This window comes from Neodiprion fabricii, chromosome 5, assembly GCF_021155785.1.
Source record: "Neodiprion fabricii isolate iyNeoFabr1 chromosome 5, iyNeoFabr1.1, whole genome shotgun sequence".
Classification (NCBI taxonomy): Eukaryota; Metazoa; Arthropoda; class Insecta; order Hymenoptera; family Diprionidae; genus Neodiprion; species Neodiprion fabricii.
This window is the reverse complement of record NC_060243.1, coordinates 14,113,527-14,135,895: the sequence shown is the minus strand read 5'-3', so window position 1 is coordinate 14,135,895 and position 22,369 is coordinate 14,113,527. Positions and strand designations below refer to the sequence as shown.

Genomic DNA, 22,369 nt, shown 5'->3' with positions numbered 1-22,369 from the left:
GGACAATGACGTCAGGCAAAAGAGGAAGAGGAAGCATAAGTCCTGAACTGTATCAGCGAAAGCGAAAACAACTCAACTTGAAAGATTACTGGTTAGGTGCATCAACTCATAATAAATTCGAGGCGCTATCAATACAGTCACCAATGCAACATCAAAATGAAAGCGTGACTGACAAACAAAATGAAGAATCAAATTCTTCAGGTGAAGGGAAAGGAGAAAAAGTTCAAACTCCTCCCACCTTGTATATAGATGGCGTGACAAATATCAAACCATTGTATGAACTATTAGATAAAATAGCTCCAAACCAGTACACTCTAAAAGTACTACCAAATGATGCTATCAAACTCAAAATCAACACTCCAGAAGAGTTCCAAAAAGTCGTAACTGAACTTGAAGCAAAAAATACTGAATTTCATACATACCAAGCAAAATACAATAAGCCATACAAAACGGTTTTACGGAACATGCATCCTTCAGCTGACAATGAAGAACTAAAGACAGAGATAGAAAAGCTTGGACATAAAGTCATTAGAATCACCAATGTTAAAAATAGTAAAACAAAACAGCCACTACCGCTGTTCTTCGTTGATCTAGAGGTCAATGAAAACAACAAAGAAATTTATAAGGTTGAAAAACTACTTAACCTTATAATTTCTTTCGAATCACCTAGAAAAAAGAGAATAATACCGCAGTGCACCAAGTGCCAAGCATTCGGACACACTAAGAATTATTGTTACGAACAGCCAGTTTGTGTAAAATGTGCAGGGAACCACTTGACTTCCAACTGCTCAATCAAAGAAAAAACAGAAAATGTCGTCTGTGCAAACTGTGGTGGTAACCATCCAGCGAGCTACAGAGGTTGCAGTGTTCACAAAGAACTGCAACAAAAATTCTATCCAAAACTAAGAGAAAAGAGAAATCCTCAACCTATTCAACCTATGCAGCAAACCACTGAACCACTCAGAGACAATCGAATGAGAAATAATGTCTCCTATTCGCAAGCAATATCAGGTAACATAAATAGTGTACCAGAACAAAACGAAAACCAAAGCCTATCTCCAATGGATACCATTGCTAAACTCGAAAATTTAGTTCATACACTAATGAACAAAATTGACAAAACGATGAATGTTATTCTCAGATTGCTCGAAAACAAATAATGGCTGTTAAACTCAACATAGTATTATGGAACTCAAACGGCTCAGCCCAAAGAACAACTGAACTTAAAAAGTTCTTGAAAATAAATAAAATAGATGTAGTTCTCATCTCTGAAACACACTTTACAACAAGAAACTACTTAAATATACCTAAATACAAGATATATACCACCAACCACCCAGATGGCAAAGCACATGGTGGAACTGCTATTATAATAAAAGAGAACATAAAACACCACGAAAGTGAACACTACGCAAAGGATTACTCGCAAGCAACAAGCATCACGGTAGAAGACAAGAGTGGATACATGACACTCTCGGCAATTTATTGTCCTCCGAGGCATTCGGTAAGTCAAGATCAATTTAGTGAATTCTTCAAAACACTAGGTAATAGATTTATAGCTGGTGGTGATTGGAACGCTAAACACTCTTGGTGGGGTTCACACTCATTAAGCCCCAACCCAAAAGGCAGGCAGCTCTACCAAACGATCACAACGGAAAATCTGGCAACAATTTCAACTGGCGAACCCACGTACTGGCCCACAGACAAAAAAAAGCGACCTGATCTATTAGATTTTGCAGTGCTAAAAGGTATTAACCCCAATTTAATGAAAGCTGAATCATGTTTTGAACTGACATCAGATCACTCACCAGTAATCATACACATGTATTCTGATATCGTATTTAATGAAAATAAATTCATCCCGCATAACAAAATGACCAACTGGGAACTCTACCGAAGTTATTGAGAAAAGGAAATTACGTGCAATATACCACTAAAAACAAATGTAGATCTAGACAATGCAATAGAAAGTCTAAACATAAAATTACACGAAGCAGCAATGTATGCAACACCACCAGCACATCATTCGAATAAAAAAGATAGTACTAGTAAAAGTATACTAGATAAATTAGAAGAAAAACGAAAATTAAGAAAAATCTGGCAAGATAATAGAACCACCAACAATAAAAAAAGGTTCAACAAAGCAGTGAAAGAACTCAAAAAAATGTTGTACGACGAAAAAAATCAAAACATAGAAAAATATCTAGTAAATTTAACTCCCACCGAATCAACCGACTATTCACTCTGGAAGGCAACAAAAAAAATAAATCGTCCACAAGTGCATATTCCTCCTATAAAAAAACAAGATGGAAGCTGGGCCAGAATAGATGCTGATAAAGCAAATGTATTTGCTGAACACCTAGAGTCAGTATTTACACCTTATCCGCGGGAAATAACTGAAGAGGAAGAAGACCCATTACTCTTAGCATCGGAAAAACCGAAATTCAATAACTATAAAATTGCAAATGCAACGGTGAAAGAAATAAAAGAAATTATTAAGAGTATAAACTGTAAAAAGTCACCAGGGTATGATGCTGTTTCAGGGAAAATGATAAAAGAGTTACCTCCAAAAGTAATAAGACTAATAACTATACTAATAAACGCCACTTTTCGTCTGCGCTATTTCCCAACTCAATGGAAAGTAGCCCAAATTATACTTATAAATAAACCAGGTAAACCTACGGAGCAAACAACATCCTATCGCCCGATTAGTTTGTTACCAGTGCTCTCTAAGATATGCGAGAAAGTAATATCTAAAAGGTTATCGGCTGTACTATCAGAAGAAAAACTAATTCCGGACCATCAATTCGGATTTAGGAACAAGCACGGTACAATCGAACAAGTAAATAGAATCGTCTCAGTGATACGGAATGCCTCCGAGAAAAAAAGATACTGTTCTGCAGTATTTCTCGATGTAGCACAAGCTTTCGACAAAGTATGGCATGAAGGACTGCTTAGTAAAATGAAAAATGAATTACCAGGTCAACTATATCAGCTGCTCGAATCTTACTTAGAAAATAGAACATTTCGTGTAAAGCTAAATGAAGAGGTTACGAAGCTATTCGACATCAAAGCTGGTGTGCCACAAGGAAGCGTCTTAGGACCAAAACTGTACATTTTTTATACAGCAGATTTACCTACAATGCAAGGCGTAACAGTTGGAACGTTTGCTGATGATACTGGGGTGTTGGCAACAAGCCCAATTGCATCACGAGCATTGGCACTAGTTCAAAAGTATCTCAACAAGTATGAAATCTGGCGTAAAAACTGGAGAACGCATGTAAACACGCTGAAATCTACCCAAGTGACTTTTACATTAAAAAAGGAAACATGTCCTCCAGTCAAATTGGACGACACTATAATACCACAAGCAGAATCGGTGAAATACTTAGGTATGCACTTGGATAGACGCCTCACTTGGAAAGACCACATCTGGATAAAAAGAAAATACCTGGACACTAAACTACGAAAATTCTACTGGTTGACAGGAAGAAACTCAAAGCTATCAACGTCAAACAAAGTTTTAATATATAAATGTATTTTGAAACCTGTCTGGACTTACGGCATACAGCTATGGGGCACAGCGGCTAAGTCAAATGTTGAAATCATGGAGAGATTTCAAAATAAAACACTTAGGAGGCTTATTAATGCACCGTGGTTTGTAACCAATGAACTTATAAGGAATGACCTGAAGATAAACAGTGTCAAAGAGGAAGCTAAAATACTGCAATCAAATTATAAAGAAAGGATCATTAATCATCCGAACCAGCTGGCCCAAGCACTGGCCACTCCGCATTCAGTAAATTCAAGACTGAAGAAGTACCAACCGATATTTTAATAACTGTTATAAACATTTCATATTGTATTCACGTTATATTTTTTTTTTTATACCTTACATATATTTTATGTACATAAACCTATTTTGTGTCAATTGTTTAAATTGTTAATTATAACAAAATTGAAGAAGCACTACTCTATGGGGCAGTGCTTAACATGTTATTTAAATGCTTGTATAAAAAGAAAATACTTATTGTCTTAAATATGTAAGACAGATTGTATGAAATAAATGTTATAAAAAAAAAAAAAAAAAACTTTCAGTTCAATTGATATAACTATTGTTTTCCTATAGGTTTATTGCGCTGGGATACAATATTTTATGGTGCTTTGACATTTTTCTAACGAAGATTATATCTTACCTGTCACAATATGCAATCACGATGAGGACCATTCACTTAAAAATTTAACGGTTGTTAATTTAACCCCAACTTGGTGTTTTCATATGCTTTACTCCAATCTGCGGAAAACTTAATTCCACTTGCTGTTGTTGCGACTGCAATTTATTTTCCGTGTACGCAATTTCTGTGTATGAGTGAGTGATGGTAGCGCACCAGCTAGTGGGGCGGGAAGGCTCGATCACTCGGTGAGCCGTTTGAATGAGTGCGTGATCCCCTCCATACAAACTCTTTGCATCGGCTCGGTTCGGTGGATTCCGGCAACGTCTGGCGGTGTCTCCTTCTATACAGTCTGGTGCAGGCCCTGATACTACACATGTCTTGTAGCGTATCGACGCAGATGCATTACTCCCGAATACGACAGCTCACGAAGTTTGTTATTCGCATCCGTACGTTTGCACGTGTGCCTATAGGTCCGGCGACAACGTGACATTGTCGCGCATAGTTTTGTCTTGAATGAAACTAAAAGCGCCTTATTGACGAAGTCCAAAATTTGTAACTAGTTACTAATAAAACGCTTTTTTGGCGCAATAGCGCCGAAAACTTATAAAACCACCTAATTTTCTATGTGACTTTCGCTCTTATTTTTCACTACTCTTTACTCTCGCTACTTAAGGTTGTTGAGAAGTAGAGTGGGGGTGGACGAAAGTGTGAGAGATTTCCCTATGCTTATACATTGGGCGCTGTAGATATTTTTTTTTGCGCCCTATAAACTGTCGAATTATATTAAATTTTTTTTTACTTGATGAAAATAATTAAAATTCATAGGAGACGGTATCTTTATCAATGTTGTAATTATATTTTTACTCTCAATTATTTTTAAATAATTAAAAGTTATAATAATAAAAATCATAAAAATAACGAATAATCGCGGCAACGTTGCGGGCCCTCTGGCTACCCGTGTTCAGTAGCGTATACTCAAAACAATAACATAACCTCACAATTATTTTGTGAGTGAATGTTTCGTTAGGTGTTTTATTTCTTAAAAATTGAAAACTATGAATCCTCAACAAAATGAAAAAGCAAATACGAATAAAAGAAAAATGGAAGCGACAAATAGTGATAATAATGGTCAAGATAATAGAAAAAAGAAACGTTTTATGTGGAAAAATAAATCTGTAACAGAAGCTGTGTACAATTTGCGACTGAAACAACAACAATACTCTGGAAAGCGAAAGAAACCAAGTAGTGAAAATAATCTTCCGTCTGAATGCGAAAGTCCTTCTAAAAAACAGAAAGTGGCACTTGGACGCCGAATAATTGATCTAGATCTATGGGCTGAGAATGACCGGTGCAAAGATTGTGGGCAGATCTTATCGTTAGCGAATATCATTAAAGAGAACCGGCATGGGCTAGCTTCACTCATAATAATCCGTTGTCAAGATTGTTTGCTAGAGAATTCAATCACCACGGATGAAACTTTTACGGCCCCAGATGGTAAAATAATGTATGAGATTAATGCACGAATTGCACCAGGTAAGTTTGAAAAAAAAATTGCTGTTTTTCAAGAAGTGAATAAAATTAATTTTTAAAATTAAAAATTTTATATGAATGTAGGACTTTTCGATGCAGGTATGGGTTGGACGCATCTCAATAAATTATTGGGAGTTTTGAATATGCCATCATTCAATAATCACTTGCTCAAGACGCATGGAGAGCTGATTGGAGAAGCTGTGACACGAGTTGCCGAAAAGAGTTGTAAAACAGCTGCCGCGTTAGAAAGACGTTTGACTCTCGAAAAATTTCCATCCATAAAAAAGTCCTTGTAGGTTTTTTTTTCGTTTTTCGTTTTTATTGCTTTGTAGGTGCTTTGCTTCATCATTTATCGCTTTCTGCTTTTTGTTGTAGTTTATTCATTCATAATTTCATTGATTAATACATGAAAATATAATTGGAACATTTCATTTATTTAAAAGTATATTGATTAGTTGAAAAGTAGTGCTGGGCTTAGTTATTACGCAAAATAAAATGAAGAAAAATTTTTTCTACCTAACCATTTATCCTTATCGAATTGTACACAGTTATTACCGTTTGTAATTATTTTAAATTGTTGAACAAATGGATTCATTAGTTAGACGAAAGTCTGATTGAAAAAAGTCATTTTTTATAATTTAAAATGAATAATTTAATATTGAATTTTACACTCATTTACATGATTTTATTTATTACTGTCTCGAGATGAGGCAAAGTGTGGAATAGTAAAAGAAATAGCAATGAATTTGATTGATATATGAATTATTTCAAACCCCTGAATCCCGCATGACCCAACACGTAACCTTGATCCTTAAAAATGTTTTTATTCAATTCTTTTATTTATAACTCATTGCGTTTTTCGTTAACAGGCCAGAAGGAACGCCGGATAATTTTCTGTTGCCAAACTTGACAGAAGATCAGGTAAAGATAATGTTGTCTATTGTTGAGTCTAGTGCCCGTGACTTCCCTGAAGATGTTCCAGTTATCGCCGGTTTAACGCATGATCAAACAGAAAGTATATTGTCTGGTGATCTAAATGCTATTCCCTGCGATTGGATTGTTCGTGTTATGGCATCATACGACATGGGGTGGCCTACTCGAGGAACAGGAAGAGATTGTGACAGCCTTAGCGGCTACGGAGCTCTTATTGGCGTTCAATCCGGCAAAGTACTTGATTTTGACTTTAAGAATCGGAAGTGCAAGCAATGTGATGAGGGGCATCCCTGCAGTGACCATAAATGTAGAAGAAACTCTGCAGGAAGTGCCAAAAGTATAAAGCCAGCTCTCGCAGCAGACTTAATTGCTCACAGCAAGATTCTTAAAGAAGCTAACATTGAAATCGGAGTTCTCGTTGGGGACGAGGAGAGCTCAACTATCTCTGCAATACGCCAAGTCTCCCATCATCAAGTTATAAAATTTTCTGACGCCAATCACGCTTCGAAAAATGTTAAAAAAGTGTTATGGTCTATGAGTAAAAATCATCCCGAACTGAAGAAAAATACCATCATTTACCTGCACAGATGTTTTACATACGCAGTAGCTCAGAATCAAAATGATAAAAATGCCATGAAGGACACGATAAAACAAATAGTCGATCATTCTTTTAACAAACATGAGGACTGTGGAGACTAGTGCAAATTCGAGAGAGACAAAGAAAATTACGACCATTCAATTATACCTGGAGGTCTGAAGAGTCTGGCATTGTATGAAGACTTGTCTCAATTCTTCAACAGATTAGCAGAAAACGTTGAAAAATTTGTCACTGCAAGCTCAAGTCAGCCTAACGAAAATTTAAACGCCATGATTATGAGCAAAGCTCCCAAATCGCGATTCTATGGCTTGACATCTTCACTTCATTATCGTGTTGCCCTTGCAATTGCGAGTAAAAATCTTGGGAACCGGTGCATAAGTGAAGTATTACTTGAATTAAAATTGACACCTGGTCCTTATATGGATGCAAATGTTGATGGACGAGATAGGATCGCGCAAAATCGTAAACAACAAATAGCAACAGTAGCTTTTAAAGCTCGACGAAATATTTTGAAAAAATATCGAACGATTTAGAGAAGAAAAAAGAAAGCGTAGAAGGTTCAACATATGAGTCTGGTATGGGTCTATTGAATCAATCAGCTACCAATGATACGATCAAGCCATTACAGGAGTACCAGGATAACAGCAATGAAATTTCAATATCTAATGAACTACCAGAAATTATATTTTTTGATCTTGAAACAACTGGGTTCGGAAGTACTGCTGGAATTTTGCAAATCGCTGCAGGCTGTAATGGATCATATTTTAATAAATATGTGACTCCTACAACGGCGATTAATTCTAAAGCCAGTGAGGTTCACGGTCTTACAAGCAGTTGTGGAGAATTATTTTATCATAGCAAGAGAGTGGAAACATTACCACTAGACTGTGTGATGCGCGAGTTTCATACTTTTCTCCGTTCTTTCGGTAAGCCTTGTCTTCTCGTAGCACGTAACTGTAATTTTGATAAACCTCGTCTCATTAACGCAATGGCTGATACAGGTACCATACTTACCTTTCAGAAATGTATAATCGGTTTTAGCGATACACTTCCGATTTTTCGCAGTTTATTGAACAGGCATACTCAAACAAGTCAAGTTGATTTAGCCAAAGAATTCCTGACTGATGTATCGACAGACGAAGCACACAATGCAATTGAGGATGTACAAATATTAGAGAAGCTAGTCAAATATTTTAAGATAAGTGATGATACTTTTATTGAGAAAAAACAGAGCATCCAAGCATTTTTGCTCGACCAAGACAAAAAGAAACGTAATGCGAGGCTGAGAGCAACAACATTAGGTCCACTCCACAAAGTTATTTCCAAAAATATTTGCGATAAATTGATAGAGGCTTCCATAACGTATGATAAGTTCATTGATGTATTCATTGCTAAAGGTGAACCAGGTGTTATTGCACTTTGATCACAATCAGTCAACGGTAAACTTAATGTGACCAAAGATTCGAGAACTATAAATTCTATAATTCATTTTTTGGAAAGTATTATTAATGTGATAAATGTAGAGAATACAGAAAATGCAGAAAATATTAGTAATAATAATAATATGAAATAATATATGTATTTTCGGTTTTATTTTATTTTATACCTTTATTTATAAAAAAGGATTTATTTATAACGGATTCATTTATTTCTTTATATAAAAAAAAAATGTATTAAAAAAAAAAAATTTGTATTTACTAGGCATGTTAATTTGAATTTCGCGCGGGTATGCATGCGCGCTCACTCATGTAATCCGCCCCTTCCTTCAGGCTTCAAAGTCCGGCGTTGCCGTGTCTGTTGACAACTTATTCACTTGCAGTAAATTTTGACGCGATTTCCTATCTTTACGTTAAAATATTTTGATTAGAAACCTCCAAATGTTAATGATCTTGGTATTGATCGATGCGGAATATTTCAAAGAATGTATGGCTAGTTTTTCAAATAAAGTTCATTGTTACGAAAAGTGCTATCACGAGTTGATTGCACGGACAACTCTCTCCATTTACTCTGGATTTAAGCGGTAAAAATTACGCAACTTTAAAATTTTTTTACTCGGTTAATAAGCTCCCAATCGACTTGAAATTTTACAGAGACATGACTCGAATAGTCAACTACCTATAGTATGCATTTCAATTATTTCTCATTACTTGTGATTATCTTCTAAACAACCTTAAACGAAGGTTTAGGTTCTTATCTTACGCGCGTCGACTGCGTAATTGAAATTCGATTGTACCTATTAGTTATTCTTTTCTCAACGATTATGTGCAGGCACTATACCATAATGGATTACCATAATGATGCAAGTAAAATTATTGTTAGTACAAATCCTCCGGCTATCGTACAACTGAGAGAACTTTCACAATCGTCAGAATTTGAGGTTGTATCAGACAGCGGTAAAGTTCTTCCTCCAAAAAATTAAGTTTTTCAAAGACTTTCCGACGCAATGACTGCATCGTTGCGAAAAAAACCGAAAAATATTTACACGATTATTTTGGAGAACAGATATAATATACTGACACAGATTCTACAGTCCCGGAATATCACACATAACCATCCGACCATGATAAATGATTCCCTGAACTCCACACTGGATGTTGTTTTAGAATTCAAACTTGATCTAACAAACGTTTGGTCAGACATGGCACCTGAAATAATAAAATATGACTTCTAGTCTCGCGGTAAATGTGAATTACAGTAACTCAAACGGAATGCCTGGACGCCACCTTGTATTATGCAATATTTGAGGAAACGAAAATACCATGCACATTGAAGTTCAAAACAAATGAAGTTTCAGAAAGTGGTTTCTATGTCTCAATTACTGGAGATTGTCCTGATTGTAAAGCTCGATTTCTTGGACGGATTATTAACGCTCCAAGTGAGAATGAACCAACTATTATGGAATGCTTCATTTACGAATTCAACCGGTCCGTAAGTCACACCACAAAAAGGCAGTTGGAAGGAACTCGAAGAATAAAAGTTGCAAAAGAAATGGTAGAGGGAAATATGCTTCCGTGCAATTGGAGGCGAAAAGAAGGTGACCGGTTGATAGATAGTATAGGGGATGATGAACCGGCACACATTCGTAGTGGCCAGGTTCTTGGTAAAGCCGCAACAGAGATGCGAGACAAGATCCTTGGTTTGATTAGAACCCACGATATTTTCGAAAGTTTTCAGGATATGAAATGTGGGTCTATATACGAAACATCGATTCATTTAATTGGTTTTTTCGAATTTTTTGTGCATTATTGGTCCAAGGAACAACTTGCGGTGTACCAAAAATTTTACAAAACCCTCTATATTGATGGAACTGGGTCTGTGGTCCGCAAAGTACGACGGCCTTCTGCCTACAGCCCTCATATATATCTATATCAAGTAGTTACTCAGACAAACAACAAAACTATACCGGTTTTTCAGATGTTATCTGCTGAACATCATACTGATGCAATTGCAAAGTGGCTTTTGGAATTCTTGCGCACAGGTGCGAACGAAACTTCGTCGTTTCTTCTACCACAAGAAGTAGTTACAGATTTTGACAAAGCCCGTTTAGGTGGAATTGCCAGAGCTTTTACACAGCAATCGAGTTTAAAAAAATACCTATCATTCTGTTTCGAATATTTGACGAAGGCAATTCTGACACCACCCGTATGCATTCTGCGCCTTGATATTTGTCATTTTATTGATATGATTTCGAAATGGAAGTGCTATGACGGAACACCGTACGGTGCAAAATCGATGTGTATCCGGGCAATGGCTTTGCTTCGACAGCAGAAAACCATACCAGAACTTGAAGCAGTCGCTAAACAAATTTTCTTACTCGTCCTCAGCCGAAGCGCGGACAGTGGAAGCTTATCTGATAGGGCGCGTATTCATATCACGGCACTGATAAAAGGTATCCCTCGTATCGACTTGATTAAACCCGAAGAAGACGAAATTGACGATGAGTTCGAAGATTCCAAAAAAGTACATAGTTCCGATTCTAAGTACGATGAATTATTAAATTCCGCAGAGGATGTACCAACGATTACATGGGAATGGACAAAAAAACATCTATGAAGAATGTGTTGTACAAATAAGAACCGAATTGAAAGGTGAAAGTTAAAACATCAACGCTTTCTATAATCCGAAGTTCGCGAAACATCTCAAAAATTTACTGCCATACTTTCCTCTGTTCTCTGAATGTATGCGAAAAGCCTGTCAAAGCGGATCTAGAAATGCTACGTTCGCTGCTATCGAATCAGAGTTCAACGACTTGGAAAATCGTACGCTGATCAACGAACGACAACCCTTACGTGCGAACAGATTCGTTGCAACCCATATTTTATCATTTCCAAGAAAAATCAAGTTGGCTTTTGCAGGACAATCGGAAAATGATGCACTTCTCGAACTGAAACGATGGACAGAAATCAATAATATCGATTTAAATAATGAGAAACGAAGAAGTTTTTTGATTAAGTTCAAAATGAAGAAGTATATGAAAAGAATGATAGAAAGTTGAACAAAAAAAATGACAGTCCTGAAAACTTAACTACGATGGGCGAAAACACAAGTAGTCCCAGATATTCCACCGAGATTTGTACGCAACCGTCGATAGATGTCAAACTTAACTAAGAGTTAGGTATTCAACCCATCGATTCGTCATGGACAGCTCCTCAGCAGTCGGCTATCCTTCGCGTTCAAACTTTACCAGATCATATTGAGAATTGCTCGCAAGTTATCAGTGACGATCCCGCACAGCATCTTTTCGACGATTTTCATGATCCTAGTGATCAAGTAGTCATTAAGCAAGAAACCTGAAAACGCCGTCCAACTCCATCCGAAACGGATACAGTTACGAAAATTCATTTCGATACTCATTGCCGAGAGTTACCATTAGATAATCCACTTAGGAATATTGAGCATGGCTCTGATCAAAAGCAGCGCCGATTATTCGTAAGAAGCGATGAAGTCTTAGAATCAGCGAACGCAGCGGTGATAGAGCTCAAAGAGCAGCACAACTGGAGGAATAAGAATAAAACAAAAAAAAACCTGAATACTCCAAAGCGTGTCTGAATTTTGACTCTAATAATATCACGGCATTATGCTTCACTGCCACTGCTACTCAATGGTAATTGTTGTAAGAATATGAAGGATAGATCAACTATATTAGTCGTGGAAAACACATGTGGATTCGATAGCGTTTGTCAAATATTAGCGATGGCTATTTGTAATAATCCACGTTAAAACGCAACCATTGTGAATAGCGATGCAGGTATATACAAGTGTATCGAACCATTGATACAAAAAGTTCTAGTGTCACAGGTTTTCAAAGAACGTGCCAATGCGCTACTAGCTTTACCAAGAATAAAAAAAGAACGGAAAGGCGAAATCATTAAAATCAGGGCAGACTCTAATCTTACTGTTCTTGTCGAAGATTTATTCGTTGGTATACCCAGTCACACACTGCGATGCAAGTATTCACAATGCGGTATCGAAACAGAACATCGTCGAGTTTTTTTAGATGTTAACTACAACCCCTTGACATCAGAAGGAATAACAGCTCTTCATCAAGCGGTATCGTTAGGACGGTATGTTCCGCGCAAATGTTGTAGTACAAGTACACAAATTGTCGAATACGGTTCACATTCATTCCTTGATGTCGATACAGGTAGAAATAAGAGAGAGATACTGTCAAATGTTCCTCGAGACTTGATAGTAACAGACGGCACTCGATGTAAATTAGCTGGCGTTGTTGAGTACCATGGGCCTAAGTGTATAAATTCTGTTGGACATTATATTGGATATTGCTGGACTGGCAGTCATTGGATCCGATATAATGATAATGCGCGCAACAAAACAGCGCAAATAGTCACCGGTACTGTATCGGTAGAGATTCACCTACGTGTATACACGATTTGATAGCGATGCCTCAGAAAAGAAAATTAAATGCGTCAGTGCTTGTTAATATGGTATAAATCGATGAGTAAATGCGGCTGTAAATAAAAAGTCTGGGTGCTTGTACATAAAGTGTAAATGGTGTGTGAATGTGGATCTTAAAGTGGGATGGATTTTAGTTGAACCCACAAATGCCAACCGCACCTCCACGTGGTGAGATCCGGGCAACATAAGTTATGTTCTGCTTACGGCCAACGCGGCTCTGCTTTATGTATTTGTAAGTGAATGGTCCTCATCGTGATTGCATATTGTGACACGCAAGATATAATCCTCGTTTGAAAAATGTCAAAGCACCGTAAAATATTGTATCCTAGCGCAATCTACCTATAGAAAAACAAAAGTTATATCAATTGAACTGAAAGTGATCGGACATTTCTGTTGTCGAAAATCGCACAATTACACACCTATATCTGAGAATAATTACATAAAAGGCCATTCCTGAAACAACGTATCACACAAACCTAGCGATGTCTACACAGCTAGAGGAATCGGGACATCGCGTTTAAAAAAAAATGACCGAAGTTAGACGAAAAAAATTTTAATAATATAGTTTTTTGGCAATATTAGCTACGTTTTTGGAGATAATCGACTACTGTTTGCGGCACATCGCAGCACAAGCCTAGCACATTCTGGCACATTTCTTGCTTTTTTGAAAAAACAAAATGGCCACGCTGGTTGAAAAAATGATTTTTTGACGATTAGAGCCCGATTTTTGATAATCAGGACCTGCGATTCGCGGCACATTGCAGCACAAACCAAGCACATTTTAGCACAAAACTTATTTTTTTTCTAATCTTAAATGGCCATGCTCAATTCTCGGACATAAAGAATTGGCTACAATTTCAATCTACTGTGATGGAGCTGTGGAATCATACCGTTAGAGGAAGTTCAGTGGACCATTGAAGACAGGCTGTGCAAAGCTAAAACCGTGTACGTAAAAGGAAAAGAAAAACGAGATTGGTTGCTTGAAATTCTCCCGAAAGTTCAAATCATCGATATGCTGGACGTTGACTGTCCGTCGCTTCAAACCTTACAAAAAACTTCAGCTGTGTCTCTAAGATGCGACGCTTATACAATACCCAACGCAATCTGTGCAGCACAAAACGTTTTGATACTTCAAAATTGGCTACAAAATCATCATACTGTTCGGATGGCGAGGGTGTACGATCTGTGTTACTGGGCAGAAGCGTCTACAAGAACGGTCCCACATTCCTGGCGAATATATCATTCTGGTTACGATACTGTTGAATAGAATTATTGTACTATCGTTGTGAAGTAATTGTCAACTGTATCCTAAAAATTGTACTCAATAGAACTGTTTTTTAGAGAATATTCATGAAATAATTTTACACCTTTACTTTCACCTTAGCTCTTAAGAGAGAATTTTTTCAATGCAAAGCATATGTAAGATTCAACCTTGCTCTCCATCCTTGACGGAGCTGTACTCAAACCGAGTTATGTTCTGCATTCCTAGAGCGATAGTAACCCAAAACCGCAGATCCTTGGCTCTAAATGTATACTACCGCAGCTATCCGCCGACCTAGCACTCTGGTCTTGTCTGAACCCATCCAAAATTCATCGTAGAGTTCGCGTTACAGTTACAAGACGCAAACGCAGCTCGAAACCCTCCATCGTTGCTTAGTGGTGTTTGAAGTAGCATTCTCTTAGATTTTAAGACTTGATTCTAGATATAAATACAAGGTACAAAACGTACGTAGGATTAAAGGTATACAAGATGGTTAGGCGATAAATCAAAAAATATTCGTAATTTCAATCTTTTTTTTCTTTCGTTTATTAAACGTAAGACTTCCACAGGACACTGGATATTTAAATGTAATACTCAGATTATACGTATACGAATTCAAGTTGACCGTACGGTTCGCCAAGATAGCGTAGATGCAACTGTATCTCCTTACTGGCTGTCGTCAACTTTTGGAACAAATCTTTATCTTCTTGGAGGGCCTTGGTCAGTCGGTTCGGTAGAAAAATCGTGACAGAGTCCACCAAGTCCAGAACGATTTTATCACCAAATTTCGTTTCAACCCGACGAACGCCACTGACTCGGTATTCGAAGTATACTTCGAGGTCCCAGATTTTTTCAAGGGCAGGAGTGTCTCTAGGCGAGCGACTCCGTTCAATTTTGAAAAGTCCATGATCGTTACTGTCGAGTTGTATGTGCTCAAAATCTCTTGTGAGTTGATTGAGGTCAGATCTGATTTTCAGCAGATGTTTTACTTCTTCAATATTCTTGATGAGCAGTTCTAGTCGTTTCTTCAATTCACGTTGTTGTTCCAAAGCACTTCTCATTTACAAGAAGAACAGCTTCAGACTGGCGATGAAGTTTTCACTTTTGTTTTATATAACGCTCCCCCACCACATAATTTGAAATTTGGTGGAGGGTAAGGAATGTCACGTGGTTGATATCAAATACGTATGTTTGTGTATGCGCGCGCACTTTTTAGCATTCCCAGTGCGATAGTAACCCAACACCGCTGATGCATGGTTCTGAATGTACCGCGGCTATCGGTCGACCTTGCACTCTGGTCTTGACCGAAACCGTTCAAAATTTATCGTTGAGTTCACATGACAGTTACAAGCCAAAAAAATGTCACGTGGTTGATATCAGACCCGCATCCGAGTAAGTAAACAATTCTCAGAACCATTAATTTTGGAATGTCGCGTGGTTGATGACGTGGAAAAGGAATGTGAGGTGGTTAATGTTACACATCAGCGATATCCGAGTGGATAAAAAACAATTCTCGGAACTATTCATTTTGGAATGTCACGTGGTTGATAACGTGGGAAAAGAATGTGGGGGTTGTTGATGTTACACAACAGCAGTCCTACCGTGGAAAAGGAATTTGGAGTGGTTAATGTTACACATCAGCAGTCCTATCGTGAGAAAAGAATGCGGGACGGTAAAAAAGTTCTCGCCCCCGCTGCACCCTTTACCGTTGGCTGACGAGCACTACATGAAGACTTTGACCTTCGATCGGTAAGATTGTCGGTAAAACAGCACGATTTTGACCTTCGACCGATCAGAATTGTTGGTAAAGCAGTGCGATTTTTACCGTTGACCGATACAACTGTCGGTAAGGTTGCATTGTTTTGACCTCAAGTCAGTACGGCAGACTGTGACGTCATCGCGGAAAAGGGTTTGAGTCTGGGGAGAATGTCGGTAAGTGTCGGTAACAGGAATCTGCGTGTAGAACTCTCATAGCTATACTACCAATGAGAATTTAATCGATTGAAGACTAGGTCAGTTAGTAGAACTAATCGTGATTTCCTGAATAATTGAAATCATTGGTTCGTAGATCAAGTTATATCAACCTTATATTAGATTGGCTTGTAATACTGTCAATAATCAGATGCATCGACTATTGGGTTAAATTAAAGAAAAGTGGTTGATCGACAAATTTTATATATGTAAGGTAAACGCGTTACACTCCCTCAGTTTCCCAATTCAAAATCTCCCGCACAAAGTGCGGGTAGGTAAGACAGGCACCCGACTGTGCAATAGAGAGAAATCACGTAAGAAAAGGCACGTGGAGAGAAATCATGTCAAAGAGGACGTCTATACAATAACGTAAGAGGAGAGGTGAAATAAAGAAAGAGCAGCGTGGAAAATATCCATCGAATGTTGTTTCTTTGTTCTACAGGTGAGAGTTAAGAGTTAAGATATAAGATAGTAGATTATTAAGTTGTGAATATTAACTTTAATGTAAAGAAAACGTGATAAGAAAAAACTCTTTGTTTTACAGAGAAACCATTGTAGTTATTTACTCGCCATTATTTACCACTCCGAGACAAAACATATATATATATATATTGTTGAAAAACAAGTAATTGAAACAGTTGACGCATTGTACCAAATAAAAATAAACCCCAGTCGAAGAATAATTTTCTTATGGCAACAAATTATGGATTGGTATCAGCATAGTAGAAGTTACAGGTTCAGTCGCTAGCATAGTCAGCATAGTGTTCAAATTCATGAATGTTCAAGTCATACATAATATTAATTCTGACAAATAGATACATATTTCGTCAAAATATTTCATCGTACCGCAACAAACGCTTCAATGGTTGTGACGTGGTATTTCATATCCCGTCACATGGGCTATTACCAATCATGTATTCAGTTATCATAATAATGGTACGGTTAAGTCAATATGTTATCAATGTGATCGACAGTTCAAATCAGTAAATTCTTTGGAAAATTGAGTTGAATTAACTACATTATTTTCGGTCAGAGTGCATATTTGTTTATTCCGATTCTGCCAAAGCCACCCAGAATAACCATATTTTTTGTTAAATCAAACCAATCAGCGTTTCCCCGCCCGTGATCGCCAAGTTTAATTCTGTTAACCATATTTGGTTTGAATGAACCAGATTTTTTTCTCAGTATAATTTTATAGAGTTAACAACTACTATTAAAGTCAAAGTTAGTGATGGTAGAGCTTTAAAAGCTACTAAAGTTGGACATGTTGATCTCATTGTTAGTATATCCAAAGAAAAAACAAAAACGAATAACAACGATGTATGCATTTTTTGTAGAAAGCATGGATACAAATTTGATAAGTTACGGCAAAGTTACAATCAGTAACAGAATTATTTCAGAAGGAAACACTTCGAGAATTTGTAACAAAGTTACCAAAGAATTAATAGCAGTTGCATATAAAGTAAATGATATTCACAAAATATACAAACTTGTTGAGCTTAAAAATACATATGTCACTGAAAAGATAATTTGCAACATGACACAAAAGGAAAGATTTCACAAAATGTTAACTCATGTAAATTTCAATTACTTGAATATATTATGTTAAAACAAATTAGTCCAAGGTATGTCAAATGAGCTCGAACGTGATTATCTAAAATGTGGCACTTGTATGCGAAATAAAATGCATAATGTAAGCTATGAAAACAATAGACAGAGAGCAAGAGAACTACTATGAACTATTCATGTTTATACTCATGGGCCACGCACTACAGGTAACAGGGGTGAAAAGTATTTTGTAACTTTCATCGATGATTATAGTAAAATAGCCAAAGTATTTACTGTTAAAGCCAAGAGCAAATTCTATGACTGCTTCGTAGAATATGTTAACCCAGTCGAGAACTTAACAGGAAAAAACTTGAAAAGATTAAGGCGTAATAATGCTAGAGGGATGCTATACAAAAAAGTCTATAATTTTACAGGAGAGAAAAGAATTTCTATTGAACCATGCCCTCCGTATGTTCACAAATTAAATGGAACTGCGGAAAGATATAAGGGATCGGTAATGGATACTGCTAGATCTTTGTTAAAGTTAGTTTGCTAAGTTCGAAACAAAATTTTTGCCAGAAGTAGTAAGGACAGCAGTTTACTTAAAAAATAGAATGTCACCCAATACCACCGGGAAAAAGACACTATACGAAATAATGACGGGAAGAAGACCTAATATAAGTAATTTAAAATTACATGGAAGTAAAGTCTTTGTGAGAATTCCAGAAGCTAAAAGGCAGAATAAATGGGATAGAAAAGCACATGTGGGCATACTAGTAGGTTACGAAAATGTAGGGATCAGAATCCTAATTGGTAACAAAGATATTATTGCTAGAAACATTGACATAATCAAAGAAAATGTGAAATTAGTCGAATATAATGGTGATGAAAACGCTAATAATGGAAATAACGATATATCTCGCAATAGAAAGACTGAGAATCAAAACTACAGTAATGAAACCAATAATACTAAAACTAATGAAGAAATGAATAAATAAGATGAAAGTGAAACTATGATGAAAGAAAATGATGAAATTGTTAGGGATGAACAATAAAGTCCATGAGAAAATAAAAGCGAGGCACCCGTATTAAGAAGGACAACTCGAACTAAAAAGCTAACAGATGTATATAAACCCGATAATTATGCATATTGTACTTACGTAAACTATGTGAGTGCAGACACCCCAGGAAATTATTATGATGCGATAAATAGTCAAGAGAGTAAGCAATGGGAAAAGACTATGAACAAAGAAATTGAACGTATACCTAAAACTGAAACCTTCCATCTAGTAGAAAAGCCAAAAGATAAAAGGGTTTCAGACCTAAAATGGGTCTTTACAAAAATAAAAAAAAAAAAAAACAGAAGGTGTATACTCGTACAAAGCTAGGATCATAGTCAGGGGTTACCAACAACAGGAAATAATTGATGATCTATATTCACCAATTGGTAGAACACCAACTTTGAAAATATTAGCCTACTGCGTACAGTATAAGTTGATTATCAATCAAATGAACGTCGAATCAGCCTTCTTGAATAGAAATGTAATTTCAGAGGTATATGTCGGCGTATGAGACATATCACAGAGCGGGCAATTCAGAAGTCGCTGTTGACAGTCCCACCGACTGCGCACGCAGGCCAAACAGCCCCACGAGAGAATATATAAAGGGGCGCGCCGGCTGATAGGGCACTCCTACTTGAACGCTACACGAAGACGTTCAAATATAGAAGACCATTGCCCATACGCCGTTACTCGATTAATCAGTTTTAGTTTAATTTACAATAAAGGTAGATTTGGTTGGAACAATTGGCGGGCTTCGACAATATGAACCCTTCCAGGCCCTTCCTTGCTGATACTCCTACATATATGTTGAACAACCAGAAGGGTACGACGACGGCATGGGTAGAGTGCGTAAGCTAAAAAAGGCACTATACGGATTGAGAAAGAACCCAAGGGCCTGGTATGAGTATTTTTATGAATATCTAAAAGGCTTAGGAATTAAATGCGGCGACAATGATTATTGCTTATATTATACAAATCATGTCACTGAACCAGTTTATCTATTACTGTTTGTAGATGACTTCATTCTGTGTTGCAAAAACCAAGACAAGTCAAACTATGTCAAAAATTTATTGATGAAAAGATTCAAGATGAAAGATTTGGGGGAAATTAAAACCTACTTGGGGATAAGTATCGAGTACAACAGCAACAGAAACATAATGACGTTAGATCAAATAACATACATTGAATCTCTAGCGAAACAGTATGAAATTGAGAATGCAAACTTGTATGACTCTCTTTTAGAACAAAACCGCAAATCTAAGCCACCGCAATCAGTATCTGAATGTTTAAAGTAAAGAAATTGAATGGATTGGTAACAACATCGTCCCTCCCTTGTCACGTGTAAGAGATAGTTTTTCTCTGGTTAATTCTATCAGGAACTCTCGTCTCCCACCTGATCACGTATTAGTTTCGCTGGATGTTGTGTCATTGTTTACCAATGTTCCACATGATCTTGCAATCAACGCGGTGAAACAGCGTTGGCATCAGTTGGTTTACAAAATTCCTGTCCCACTTAATGAACTCATAAAAGCATTACACATCTGTTTTAAGGCTGCCATATTTAAATTTAATCAGAACATATATGCTCAAACTTATGGTTTACCGATGGGCTCGCCGCTCGCTCCAATTTTGTCAGATTTGGTTTTGGATGATCTTGAACAATATTGTCTGAACAAACTGGACTTCAAGCCTTCTTTCTATTTCAGATATGTAGATGACATAATCACAGCTGTCCCTTCGGATAAAGTTGCAGAAATGCTGTCTGTCTTCAACCAATTCCATCCGAGATTACAATTTACCTCTGAAATAGAGTTTAATCATCGAATTAGCTTTTTAGATGTCTTGATCATTAATGATAACCAGCTCATCAAAACAGATTGGTTTCATAAGGCTACCTGGTCACAAAGGTACTTAAATTTTCATTCTCACCATCCCAGATCTTACAAAGTTGGAACGATTTATTGCTTGGTTGATAGAGCGATTCGACTCTCAAGTATGGAATTTCATAGCAAAAATGAGTCGTTGATTCAGCTGGTATTAAGTAAAAATGATTATCCATCTCGTCTGCTCAACAAACATATACAGGTCAAATACGATTCCATCTTGTCATCGACCAGCTCCAACAATAATAACGATGCATCTGCTGCGCAAGCTAATCAAAAAAACTATATTTCCATCCCATAGGTTGCGGGTTTGTTTGAGTCACTTAACAGAATATTCGTTAAGTATAAAATTCAATTTGTGGGTAAAAGTGCACATGATCTATCCTCTATGTTTGATTCTGGTGAGGACCCCTTACCTCCGGGTATGCGTTCTTGTTTAGTTTACAAAATTCCCTGCAACCAATGCAACATGTCCTACATAAGTCAAGCAAGTAGGCAACTGCACACCAGGATAACCGAGCATAAACGCAATATCCATGAACATGAGGATAAGTATACTGCACTGACGAAGCATGCCATCGATTTCGACCACTCATTTAATTATTCTCAAGCCAGCATTATTGACGTCGAACCACTGTATCACAATAGGTTATTGTTAGAAATGTGCAATATTGTAGCACATCCCAATTCTGTCAACCGAAGACAAGATATTGAACATCTGAGCACTATGTATACCTCTGTGATACACCCATCGTAATTATCTATTACCGACTGAGCTTACTCTCGACTTTACCTTCTCAACAAAATTTTGGTTTCCTTTCAACCCGTTGACTCTGCGTTTGCTATGATAACGATCGATATCGATCTCCCCCCACTACACACTGGACGTTCCACATGTGCAAATGTGCTCTTGATTCAAACTTACAACGGCAGTCGTGTGTTTTATTTTATCAATTATCAATAAGGACGAAGGCTTGGGAGCTACGTATCGCGATCGCAGTGTGTTTTGGTGTTTGTTTTTTTGTCTTATTCTATTAACCAACACGCATTCACCACTCAATAGTGGTCCCTTTCGTCTGGAATTGAAAATGTCAAACCACACCAGGTGATTCCTATCACTTATAGTGCATAAACATCCTGGCTTATTATCTAAACTATTCGTGTTATTTTGTTATAATTGAGTTGCACATTATTTTATTATTTCTGTTCGTGACAGATGGTTTAAATAAATTTGTTCTGAGGAGGGCCCCCATCAGGGCTGAAACGTAAACACAATAATAAAGTGTTTGATGTCTGACCTTCATATCCAAGAATAATATTAGTCGTAAAGAAATTGAATTGGTAAACTTCTGTATATTAGCTCTGGAACACGACCAGACATAAGTTAACGCGTAAATTGCTTGAGCGAATTTCAAAATAGCAACTCTCAAAGACACTACAAATATACAATGAGAATCTTAAAATACCTGTACTTAACTAGAAAAAAAATTACC

At 37.0% G+C, this 22,369-nt stretch overlaps 2 protein-coding genes across 3 annotated transcripts in view; one reads left to right on the top strand and one right to left on the bottom strand.

Annotated features, from left to right (window-relative positions):
* The window catches only part of LOC124183578 (sodium/calcium exchanger 1), a 1,216,563-nt gene that overhangs the window by 24,837 nt on the left and 1,169,357 nt on the right, over nt 1-22,369 (bottom strand). The window lies entirely within an intron of this gene.
* Nucleotides 7,814-8,659, top strand: LOC124181967. Its single transcript, XM_046568738.1, has one exon. The coding sequence runs from the start codon at nt 7,814-7,816 to the stop codon at nt 8,657-8,659; it is 846 nt and encodes a 281-aa protein (XP_046424694.1).